The sequence below is a fragment of the Plectropomus leopardus genome, chromosome 1 (genome assembly GCF_008729295.1).
Source record: "Plectropomus leopardus isolate mb chromosome 1, YSFRI_Pleo_2.0, whole genome shotgun sequence".
In the NCBI taxonomy this organism is placed as follows: Eukaryota; Metazoa; Chordata; class Actinopteri; order Perciformes; family Serranidae; genus Plectropomus; species Plectropomus leopardus.
The window spans coordinates 8,766,973-8,780,456 of NC_056463.1; the positions used below are offsets into that span (position 1 = coordinate 8,766,973).

At 38.6% G+C, this 13,484-nt stretch overlaps 1 protein-coding gene across 2 annotated transcripts in view; it reads left to right on the plus strand.

The window, feature by feature from the left end:
• Window positions 1-2,095: 2,095 nt before the first annotated feature.
• The window catches only part of coro2ba (coronin, actin binding protein, 2Ba), a 61,492-nt gene continuing 50,103 nt past the window's right edge, over window positions 2,096-13,484 (plus strand). The window contains exons 1-2 of one of the 2 annotated variants that reach the window (XM_042491754.1): window positions 2,096-2,184; window positions 4,451-4,564. In XM_042491754.1, coding sequence (XP_042347688.1) covers window positions 4,550-4,564 — 15 coding nt within the window. In that variant the 5' untranslated portion in view covers window positions 2,096-2,184; window positions 4,451-4,549. Of the gene's footprint in view, window positions 2,185-4,344; window positions 4,565-13,484 lie in introns of those variants that run through there. The other variant, XM_042491745.1, reaches the window with a different exon arrangement.

The following is a 13,484-nucleotide window of genomic DNA, read 5'->3' on the forward strand; positions in this document are numbered from 1 at the left end:
GCTCCTAAACGGATCTTCATTTCGTACTTTTTCTTGCTTTTATAATTTAGACAAATTATTTCTATTCACTTGTGGCTGGCAGGCTTGAGGGGACTTATATATTGCAAGAAATAAATATACAAGATTCCTTATCTGCAATACATTGAAATTTTTGGTCATACTGAAGATTAAAAAGTGTAATATGTCAAGAATACCTATCCTAGTCGTACAACAAACAAAGCTAACAAAAAACAAAACAAACCAAAAAAACAGACAATAACACAATGAGGTTACAGACACACATTTCACAAATATTTCAATTTTATTTGCATTATATAATATAAAAGAAAAATATTTCTACTCTGTTTTGAAAAATTTTGGTTTAAGTATGCCCTCTTATTCAGAGTCAGATTATTTTATTTGTCCCAGAGGGGAAATTCAATTACACAGTCTACCAATCACATAAAGCAGGACGAATACAGTCACCAGCAGCAGCATAACATCACCATGTCAACATATGGACTACAAGTTACTCATGCTGCTCCACAGGTCCACCTGGCTCTTAATGTTATTACCAAAGTGATATGTTTTCGAAACTTATTTAACAATTACTACTGTACATTACAGCATTATGTTTTTGATTCTGCCTTGTATCAGTTTACCAGAAAAAGAAAGAAAAAGAGTAATATCTCATAATGTATTTTCCCTTTTTTTTGATACTGTGTTCCATCAGTGTGAGCATGCTAATAGCTGTGTGATTGGTCATGTGTGCAGGGTTTCTCTGAGGGTGTGTGTGTGCAAAGTTTAACCTCATTTCCTTTCAGTGCTTTGTATTTTAGGGTAGTAGTGTAGTGTGCAAACAAGGGGTTGACCTCTGTGATAGCTCTCTACTTTGGGGTGTCCAAATTGTACCATAAACCTGTACATATGGTGAATATTCTCTTACCTCTAAGGCAGCCTTATGCTATCTTAAAATCCTTACCAACAATATGAATATGAATTAAGGCATTTATCGTACAAAAGAGTTTCATAGAGGGGTGATTATGTTTTATCTCTTTATCTTATAGAATAAAACCTACAGCTCATTAGTAAGTCTTTCTGAAAAATGCAGCACTAGAGTATGTATGCCCTTTGTTTTACAAGTTTTGTTGAAAGAAAATGAGCCAAAAGTCTTGAAAAAATAAGAAAATTTTAAATACATTGGCAATACCTGAGCCAAACTACTTGAAGGCAGTAACATGCCTTTACCACGTGATGGCAGCAAATTATTACATATGGTGGATTCCCCCAGGTTACACAGCTGTCAGTCAGAATAGTAATCGACAAGGAAATGAAATTCCTTAATGCAGAACAGACATGCCATAATTCACTGGAAAAGAAAGGAATTGTGGATTTAAAGCATGCAGCTCAGACAGACCACTGCTGTTTATTATTATATTTGTAAAAATAAATGTTGACATTCATGCATATTGACTTTCTCCATGAATAAAAAAGCTCTCTTCTCCCACCTCCATTTTCTTTAAATAGGATCATGTAAACGTCTGGTGGAACATGTGAGGCATGATTGCGCTTCCTGGTCTGCAGGTTCCTGTATTTGCCACCTCCACCCAGTACATGATGTCTGTTCCTCCCACACCTTTTTAATGATGTAAATTGGAAAAATTACATACTCCCAACACCCTGGAGAATCAAACTGCAACGGGTGAGTGCAATGGCATAACAGCAAGTTTCACACCAAATTATACTCATGCAGGTTATAGAAATGACTCACTTATGTCTCTTCATTGAAATAGGCAGAAATGCCAAACTGCCTGAGATTGTACTGAAAATGCTTTTAAGAAATAAGTGAGGCTGACATTGCCAGTGCATTTATTCTAACACAGACACTTTAATCCTCCAGAGTATGTGTTTCATGTAATAAAGAAAAACTTGCCAGATTACTATTATAGCTTTGGCAAATAATAATACATGCCCAATGTGCTCAACTAAGTACTTTCATAGCCACACTTTTGTGACAGTATTGTAATCCAGATGTTTTCTTGCACAGATTTCAGGACCCTCTACCCCCACCGCACATCATGCACACAGACACAGGAAATGCTATTGTTCTAGACAGGAAATGCTAAGAGCGGGGCCCCAGATGACACTCCAAAAGACTGAGATTGAGCAGCGAAATGACCACAGCATGACAACATGACAATATGGGTAAGTGTGATAAAACCATGAAGACCTGCCTGTGACAGATAATTCTGTCATGTCACTCAGTATGGATCCCCTGTGTCTTTGTCTGTCTTAGTGACCTTTACCCCAGCATGTGCAGACACTTATAGTACACACACACTCAGAAACACACAAGTACGTACATTTAGATGCTCAACACAAAGCCAGTATTGTGGGTTGCAGGCACTAGAGAAGAGTCTCTCACAGCAATGGGAAGTTAAGCCATGGTAACTGAGCTGGAATCTTGGCTTGTCTCTAGCATCTTTCTATTTACACAATTAGTATGACAAAGATGTGTTACTCTGTGAGAGCGGGTGGTTGCCTTTGTGCTTCTATACTCAATGTCCTCTCCTGTTGTAGAATTAATAAAGTATATCCTCCTTCCTTACAGAGAAAGGAAAACATAATAAAAGCACCAAAATTAAGATATTGTAATGATTCTTATTTCTCTGACAAATTCATTTTCGATTTAACATTTAACAAAATTGAATTGTAATATTAGATGGTAAAGAGTGAAAACAGAAGTGCACATTTTTGTTATTTGCATCCAATTTAAGGTGTATCTGTGGCTGAAATTGGTATCATGACATTTATCAAATATTTTGTGATGATTATATATATATATATATCACAAAAAGGCAAACATATGCAAAATATAATCAAGCTGATGTCCATTGTAATTAATAGTTTTACACTCAGACAAAACTCATATGTATTAAACAAAAGCTTTAATAACTGTTTTCAATACCAATTTTATTAAAGGATTTGATTTAAACAGCATGTGACCAAAAAAATTACAATTTGATTCCACTGACAGCTGATGAATAATAGTACTCAGTATTTGCAGTGTTTCTCAAATGGGGGTGCAGGTACCCCCCTAGGGGTTGTTTGGAGTACTGCAGGGGGTACATTTATCCTTTTACAATGTTGATTTAAAGGTTTACTAAGCTGTGTTTTCTTTAAAAACAATGTATAGACTCATACAGTAGTAATCTCTCTCTCATTCATCATTTTCGACCCACTAGAAGTGTTGTGGCGGTGTATTTTTCTGCATAGACTCTGCACTCTGCCTGTGTTTTCTTAACTTCTTATTTTCTATGTTCGTGATGTTAATGGTTATGTACCCCTACAGCACGCACGGGAGGTCAGGGTTTATGTAAAGGTAGCAACCAGGTGTCAGATCGTAAGCAGCACACACCTTAGAGACACAACGCAGAAAAACAAACTTTCAAACAAACACTTCCACCAGTAAGCATGTTTACAAATGGTAACCAATAATCCTGCATAATATACCTTGAAAAAAAAAATCAGTGATACATAATTCCTAAAATAATGATACTGTAATAGGTTCTTTAAAAGTTTAAGGCATTTTGATAGACCACATTTTGAATTAAATACTTGTATTTTCAGTGCAATCATTGACTACCATAAACTGCTGCAACAAACCCAATCAATTTCATGTTTACATTTTACAAAAATACCCAACTAATTCCAATGAGGTTTTATTATTTAAAAAATATTTAAGACCCATTGGATTAAAAGATACGTTTTGGGAAAGAATCAAATAGTTACCTCTTAAATAAGAGCTTTACAACTTTAACTATGTATTCTTTTATTTGTATGTGCCTAGGTGTCTATAACATAATCTTGAATCAGTTAATTGGGACTTAACTAGGTGCAAAAATAAAAAAATGTTCTTGTCTCCTCCCATCTATGCCTGTGTCACTCACACACACAGACACACACATTTATGCACGCCGGATGACGTGCAGCCAGCTCCATGCCTGAGGAGCAGACTGCGACACAGCGTCCAACTCCCTCCCTCCCTCTCTCTGTTTCTGCAGTCCTCTCCTCTCTTGTCCCAGGCAGCACTGCTCCCGCCTCCTCCTGCAGCCCTGCCTGACCATTCATCAATAAGCTGTATTAGCCCATCACTAATCATATTGCGAGAGACAGAGAGTCTAGAGTAGGGCAGCCAGACTTTGTGTGCATCATCAGTGCATCATCAGTGTGTGTGTGTGTGTGTGTGTGTGTGTATGTGTGTGTGTGTTTACGTGTGTGCAGTTGGTGAGGGAGGAGGGAGGGGTGTATCCTAGCGGGGAGCTTTTCCCTGTTGTAGTAACCAACCACACGCCGGCTGCCAGCCATTACTTCACTGCAGCAGCAATCAGCCCTTTCGTACTTAGTGAGCCAGACACACTAACCTGTCTGTCCCCTCCTCTTTTCTCTCTCCCTCTCTCTGCATATTCAGCAGAGCTGCCCTCCTCTCCTCCTCATCACTCTGCCACTCCTGCAGCGTTGCTCTCTGCTTGAAGGGGACACTGGCCTGCTCCTCACCCACTGATTCTGCATGACTGTCACAAAGGTAAGACCGCTCCAGATGGGGAGCAACTTTCAGGATGTCACCCGTGATTCAGGCTTGGCGTTAGATTGGACTGGGAAGGTTATCTAAGGTGTAATTCTTGTGTGAGTGTGTGTGTCGTTGTCTGTGGAGTTTTTGAGTTGGAGTTGCCGGGTACTGCAAGGTTATCAGGATGCTGCTGCCTAATGATGTGTGTTAATGTGTATTCTCATTAGAAATGCAGTACGGTTATGATGAGAGCAAAATAAAATTCTGTGATTACAGTCCGTAATCTGCAGCGCATTACAGGCCAGTAACAAGTCATTCTGGGTATGAGAAAGTTATTCTCTTTATTTGTGTTGGAGCTGCATAAACTTTATGTAGATGAGACTCTGAGTTTAGAGAGGAAATTCAATATGAGGCCTGGAATTTGAATGCTAAACTGTCTCTGTTAGGTGCTGTATATTTTTACAAGACTCCCTTTCAAACTCACTTGTCATACTGTATGTGCAGGATTGTTCAGAGACGTGGTATTTGTGATCATTTCTGGCAGATGAAGCTGTTTATTGTGTTCATTTCTAGCAATAAGAATACGAGACCTGGTGAATGGATCTTGCTAATATAGTGTTTTGTTTGCTCGCAGCTGCAGGGAGTATCTCCGAAAGCTTGACTGTGGCTTTGACAAAAAGTGATTTATAATGCTTATTAACAGATTACCATTATGGTATGCACATTCTGGCTCACAGTGGATTTCAAGGTACTTCTTAAACACAACTTGGGGATTTTGCATTTCGGCAGTGTCATTGTGCTTATATTGTGGCTTTTTCTTGATTTCCTGTGGCTTGGATTGTCCCTGTTTGTACATTACCTTGGACTAAACTCTCTGCCAAATGAATAAATGTTATAAAAACAGTTCAAACATTCACATTTTGGGGTCTAAGTCCTGATTCATGGATGAACAACAGGTTCCAATAAGGAAAACCACTAAATTTTAGGGTTAGGACTTTTGGTTAATGTTAGGGTTAAGTTAATGTTAGGGTTAGAGTTGATTTAGGCATATAGCAATGTGGTTAAGATTATGGTAAGTCTTCTGAGAGTAGATACAAGTCAATGTCCTCTCAAGTGACAGCAATAAATATGTGTGTGTTGGCAGTCTCAAGCTGTTGAAGTAGGTGTGTCAGCCCGCTTCAGTGACTGTTTATGTGCACCCAAGTGTGTATTGGTGGTCGCAGTCTGTACTTAACGCTGAAGCAGCCGGTTAAATCCTCTTAATCAATTAACTGAGGGAGAGAGAGAGAGAGCAAGAGGGAGTTACAAAGAGAGAGAGACAGAAACAGGAAGAGACACAGAGAGAGAGGAAATGAGCACACCTTCTCCCATGTAGAGAATTAACCTGGACCAAAATAGATGACCTAGTGTAGACACAGGACAAAGGCCTATTTACTCACACTGACAGTCACACACCTGCAAGGTCCTCACAAAAGTTAGATTACTGAATGTCGTATATCCTGCAATCTCCAGCACAAAACCACACAGATTCACAGACGAATGCTCTCAAAGTACAATTTCCCTGCCTGTGTGTGAGTGAGATTGTGTGGGAGGTGTGTGTTCTGCTGCGTAGGTGGATGCTCTCCACTACAAGAACTGAAAGAGGGAAAGGTCAGGTGCTGGTGTGTTGGCGCCCAGCCAAAGTCTAAATTTGACTGTAGACAAGGCCAAAGGCAGCGAGGTGAATTTTAATGAATGCACCCGTGATTTTTTATTTTTTTATTTTTTTTTTGCTAGCAATTTGATTTCCTACCTGCAATTATGGAAATGAGTTTAGGAGGAGGAAGGAGTGAAGGAAAAATAAGGAAAGACAAAACTGTGCTTTGACATCTCTGTTCAAAAGAGGTTTGAAAAAAGGTATGAAAGCACATTACCCAGTGGTATCTAAAAGATGATGGGTGTGTGGGAGATGCGGAGAGAAAGAAAGAGAGAGAGAGAGAGGGAGTCAAGGGAGCTGTTTTCATGGCTGTGCCTGCCAACAGCAGAGAAGTCACCTTGGGAGGGATACAGGACAAGAGCTTCTGTGCTGACGGGGCTAAACAGCCCTCTACCCCACAACACACAGATGCACACTGACAATATTCTGGGAAGCAGTCACTGCAATGCCTGCTTAGTATCAGACAAAGATTTGAATGGTTTGGCAGGCCTGGGCAATATGGAGCAGTCAAATACCATGATGTATTTGACTGAGTACCTCGATATTGTGGCGATAATTAAAGACAAGGCAAGACAAGTTTATTTATATACCGCCATTCAGACACAAGGCAATTCAAAGTGCTTTACCGGGGCATAGAAATACATGAAATACAATACATTAAGACAGCATTAAAATTGCATTTGAAGCTTAAAGACAATCAAAGAAGCAAAAGCAAGCAAATAAATAGTTGTAGGTTAAAGAAAAAGTTACATTATTGGAAAGCCAAAATGAACAAAAATATTTCATGCCCTGATTTAATATCTTAACGGTTTTAGCAGACCTTAGGCATTGTAGGGTTGACTATTGGTACTTTCACAAAATATTTCCACAATGACACCTTGATAAATAATAGAACAATATGGTAACTTCAGAAAATAAAATCACTTTACTGTGATGTAGTCTTTAAAACCAGCAAAAAGGCAACACTTACACTGCAATATCCAAACATCTATAACTATATCTAGTCTCATATTAACAGTCTGGCTTGACCTCTGAGCATTACAGCACAGATTTACAGTGTTTTTTTAATGAGGGAGAGACTAGGGATGTGCAATTATAACAGCACTTTATTGGTATCTGCCAATATTGGCTTTAAAATAAACCATCAAAATTGGCCAACATGCTTTTTCTTATTTTGCTCCATGAATGAATATAAGATACATTGAAAAGCATAATCTGCTGGTGGGCCATCACGATAAGAGTATGCATAATGTGATGTTAATTCCACTACAGAGAAAGCTTGATTATTATTATTGAAATTAGGTGGGGAAAAAGCAGATATATAGATATCAGTATCAGTTATCGACAAAATGAGTTGTTGTATGTAGTTATATCGTATAATGGCTAAAAATCCAATATTGTGCATCTCTAATAGAGACCATTATGCATATAGCACAAGTGTGACAGTAATGCAATCTAGAAGTTAGCTGTAATGTACATGTAGTATTAAAACTGTGTTAGTTTATGAGCACCAGCACTTTTACATGAAGTTGCACACATTAGTGCAATAATAGGAGGTGTATTGCCACTTAGATTATCTCCTCAGACTCATTAGCACATCTGCATGCCTGATTAAACAAAGACTTAATTAAAAGCTCAGTACTTGTGAAATAAGTGAAGTGTCTGTGCTCCCATTAAGTTATTTCCAAGATGTTATGTAAAGTAGTTTAAATTAGCAACACATGAATATACATTCTCCATTCTGGCTCCTGTACCTATTTTTTATTTGGTGGAAATTGGGTATAAAAAAGACTATATTATATTTACTATTTACTGAAAATACTTAGCATCTATACAAAGGAGGTCATGTATGTTATGGAAAAATACTAAATTTCAGACTCACAATCAATGCTGATATCAGACCAAACAACAAGAACAAAAAGACAAAAAGAATATTGTTTGGGCTGCTATATACTTCACTCATCCGATATGAAACATTTTAGGGTCTAAACATGTATATGAAGTGTAGCATGTGTAGTCTATGTAAAAATTTCCTACCAAAATAATCTCAATATACATTCATAACAGGATATTTGGTGAAAAACAATGAACATTAGCAATTAGTAAATGAAAAATCTTAATGATCAACAAAACTTTGCATTGTGTTCTTGTTTAAAAAATAAAATAAAATAACAAGACCATCTGGGTAAAAAGCAGGGTTGTAAATTAACTTTTTTTGTCCACATGCCACTGTGGCTGGTAGATTCCAAAATCTATGAGCCACTCAGTAATTGATTGGTTTTTTTTTGCTGGTGAGTGAAGCAAATCTAGCAGCCACTTGCATATTTTACCAGCATTTGTCTGGTGGCTGGTGCTATTTTCCAACCTTGGTGATAAGTATTCTTTTTTCCACCATGATAAATCAGTACTTACGTATACATTTATCAAGTTACTATATCTGTCTAATGTATATTGGTTATTTTCCATTCTTAAACAAATAAATCCAGGGCTATTTTTCCAAAGCCAACATACTGATGTGCAAACATTAACAGCTAAATTAATTACGGCAGTAGTGATGAATGTACACCTAATTAGCACAGGCAGATGGTAGAAGCTGGCAGTACCAGTCTCAGAGTGGGGTGATTGCATGGGGATGGAAAAGGATGCCGCAAGATTTAGCATATGATTATTGATATATATATAAGAAGCAATAAACATTTGACACAGTAAATAGATCTCAAAGAAATGCTGATACATCACAGCGCTCAGTGCAGTCTGACACAGAGCTTTTGACTGCCTTTGGAAGATAGCTATCCATCATCGTCCCTCCGCTTTGTTGTTACGTGTTCCCGGGTATCATCTATGTCAGTATGATATTAATTACTCCCATTTATTAAAAAATAAAAATCTAAAATTGTCTAAAAACTGATGAGGTTAGAGGTATGTGTGTGTACTTTATAACATAAAGGCATCCAGCAGACCTTACTGTGATAAATAGATCAACAGAGAGAGAGAAACTACTATATACTCCTCCTACAACATGCTGACAGTGAAAATAGGTCATTTGACGTGTAAATCCATGGCCTTTGCTTTGAAACATGGCCTTACTGGACTGATTCCTCTGTGAGACGGACCGTAAGCTCTTTAGCTTTTTAACACAGACACTTTAGTCTACTAGCAATCATTTCTTTTGACCTGGAGGTCGAACCAGTCTGATGCTACCAAATATAATGACATAGCCTATCAAAGTGAACATCATAATGTGATCTGTAAAATACCTGAGGGTAATGCTTTACATATATAATGCTGTAATACTGCAAGTTTATGAGCAGAATCAGCCTTGTGTGTGACTTAGGCAGATGCTGGGATAAAGACACTGCTGAAGAGCTGCAAAGGAGATGCATGATGTATCTCCTCAGCAGTTTTATAAATCAGAATACAAAGTACTGCAAAGTACAAAGAATGTATTTATTTTTTTCAGCATTTTTGCCTTTGTTTGAAAGTACATCACAGAGAGGCAGACAAGGAACATATAGCGATACAGGGGGGCACGAGCCCCTGGCTCAGTGGTATTACACTTACATGCATGTCTGTCCCTATAGGCTGTATAATATAATGGACTTGGCTATGTCCCCCTTTAGTTTGTGGACTCCTGTTTTTAAGCCCATAAATTCTGCATTTCAGCCGATGCCATCTTGGTTTTTTTGGAACCAGAAGTGGTCATATTTGGATTAGTGGTTGGAGCTTTGGAAAAGGGAGTGATGGATCTGACTGAAAGACTTTAACGGCGAATTGCAGACAGCCTGTCACTCAAGCTGCCCGCCTTTAACTTTTAGGGAATGTTTAGTGCATTTTTTGCACTTTTCATTCTTCATTTTTTGATCATTTTTGCTTTGTTCATGCATATGGCATGCCATATGGAAAGACTGTGTATTTTTGTTTAACCTTTGAATTTCCAGCTCAGCTCCTGCAATAATTAAAAAATATACTGTGTTAACAAAATTGTTACATTCATACTGTTGAAACCACCATAAAAGCATAAAAACATGCATTGTATTATTCATGGGTTTCATTCTGGGCTTTTGCCTTGGAATTTGTAGTTTTTACTATTTTCTACTTGATGATGACATTTTTACCATATTTTCGCATTTGCAGAAAACACATGATATCTCCATTAGGTGCACTGTTATATCAATGTTGCTGTTACATATCCGAGGCTGTAATAAGGATAATTTTAAAAAATCTATTTTGCATGTGATATATTGAAACTAATTTAATTTTTTGTGTTTTTTTTTTTTTTCTACGAAAAAGTGGCAGTGGCATCATTTAAAAAAATCTGCATTTAAAGGGTTACATTTTTCAAAAAAATAACAAATATTTGATATTTATGATTAGGACTGATATAAAATAAATAAACGAAAATAAAAAAATAAGCTCAATGAAAGTAGAAAATAATATTAATGTGTCATATTTTTAAAGCCTGATTTTGAAATTTTGTGCGATACAAGTGTGTATTATATTGAAGTCGGTCCTAAGGGTTAAATATGCGTTACTTTGGCCCTTAATTAAAATATAAATGGTTTTTTTTATAAATCTTGAAAATATGTTTACATTTACCTCTATTCATTTCCATTGAAAATGCAGATACAGAACTTAAAGCCTGGTCATCTGCAGAATACTCACACTCCAAATCCTTGGGCTGCGACATGAGCATGAGTAGAAAAATGAAACGAAACTGTTGTTCTTGAGTGTGATGCTTAGTGCCTCATCCAGCCTGCTGTTCTCAGTGGTGTTGCAGAAAACTGCCAACACAGCTAGCACATCAGGGCACAGCATGGGATTATTATTACTATATCTGGACACTCTGTTCTCATTTGCTTTGAGTGTATGTCTGTGTGCATGAGTGTGTGGACGTGGGTGGGAGAGCACAAGTGTGAGTTGGCAGACACATTCTGTGTAGGTGGGTGGATAACTTCCATGGCTACTACTAAATCTGTACTAATACTGTAAGTATTACAGATCTTAGCAAAAGGATGAACCTGTTCATCTGCTGTCTTTTGACCTGGAACTGGGTGAATATATGTGTATGTACGTCCACAAGACTTCATCTCAAAGTAGCACAATGAAGCCCTGCAGCTCACAGCTGTTCCCTTACATAAGATAAAAATGGCAAGAACAAACCCATATAGTGAAACTACTCAGCCTTCAGTTTGTTCAATAAAAGACCACTTGTGTCCTCCAGCAATGCAGGGGGCAACAGAAGCTAGCTTTAGCATTGCTCGTTGCCCCGAGTTACCTTCCTGTCAGTTTTCGTTTGGTCTCAGTCCACAGGGCTCAAGGGAGAGGCATAATGGCCACAGCGGGATTTCCCTGTGCAAGACACTGACCTCTCCAGAAGGTTGAGGTCACTCGCCCCTCCGTCTGCCAAAGACCTCCAGTCAGAGACGTTGGGAAATAAATGCACAGAATGACTGAACTCTGTTTCATATTCAAACCTATTTCTGACCATCTACAAACCATGTGACTGAACCACAAAGCATAACGGCAAGCCGCTGCCATAGAAGAAGTAGTACAGACCATTTGGGCTGTTCTTTTGAATAGCCCTTTGATTTTAAAGCTGTGATTTGCACGGCAACCCCTAAAATGGTCCAGTTGTTTTTGGTTGGATACCACATAAAGAGCAGTGTGCCAGGGCTGGAGAGGGGGTTGGGGAGGAGGACAGAGGGACGCTGAAGGAGAAGAGGACTGACAGAGATGAGGAGGGGGAGGACTGGCCTTTGGAGTCCCCCTTTGTGTTCCTCTAGACACCAGCAAAAATGCTCCCCAGCGAACACTAACAGGAGGCCGTGTGGTGATAAATGATAGTCTGTTCCCAGAGGACATCCCCCCCACACACACACACAAACACACACTTATGTGTGTATTAAGAGGACTCTTTATGACTTTATTTATTTTCTGGCACATAACTCAAAACTTAAACATCTGCACTGCACCCTTAACCTTGGCCTAATCCTATTTTCATTTTAACCCTCTCACTAAAAGCTGAAACTTCAAATAAGATTTTGCAAATGCATATTGATTTAAAGGTCAAACACAGGTGCTGTCGTTCAAATCGGGGGGTGGGGGGGGGGGCATATGGGAACCCATTCTGTGGCTTTCAATTTTTGTCAGAGCATTTATGTTTTGACCTCAAAATGGTATTGTCTCAGCACTTCTAAAAACTTTCTCTGATGTAAAGTGAGATGGGTTTCTGCACAGTGTTACTGGTACATGTAAACCTGTTTGTAAAGCTTTGTAAAAGCTGTCGAAAACTTGTTAGTTTGGTGCCAAAAGTCATACAAAAACTAAATGAATCAGGCGGCGGCACTCCTGTGTGCTGTGAGGTAAAATAACTTGCCTTTGCACCGAGATTGCACTATAGGGATGCTTCAAGGTCCCTTCTTAATGTCGCCTTTGCATTTTTACACAGAACCAAACAACAGCAGCATCATGCCACTCGAGTGTGTCATTTTAGATTGCATGTGGGCTTCATAGAGGCAGAAAAGGCATGACATTTATCACATGTATGTAGCAGTAGTGCTTTATGAACAGTGGCAATGGTATAACATGGCAATAACAAAAGCTGAAGAGCTAAGAATCAGTTACCGCTGTTATGGCGGCTGATCTTATCTTCTGTTCGGAGGGTAAGAAGCTCCTGAATCTCATTGTTTTCCCAATTTGCTGACAATATTCGCTGCTGATGTTCTTTGAGTCAGCTGATAACTGCTGATGCTGCTTTTTGAATACTGCGCAGTGGGTTGTGCAGTGCGCACATAACACGCCATCAAAACATCACACCACACCCACGATCCTGTCCTGGCTGTTCCTTTTACATACACCCAGATTCAATGCTGTAAGTACTTTTGCTTCTGGTTTAGAGGTCAAACAGCTCGGTCCCCCCCATTCCACGAAACAGTGAGACGGAATAACAGTATTTCCGCCTTGAACAGTCAGCGCAAAAGGGTCTAACATTTCAGTCAATGGAGTCTTGTGGCTAGCACCTTCTGTGCCGCTGTACTCCTGACTCCTTTTCCAAACTGGAGAGGATGGCAATGTGCTGACTGCCATCTACTGAAGGTAATTAGGTGAGTGTAGATCTATTAATGTATTTATAAAAATTAAGTATTACGTTGAATCTCTGTATATCTTCAACTGCTTAAATAAAGGTTTAACAGCATGATGGTAAACCAGTGACTTTCAAAGGTTCAAACTAACACATTT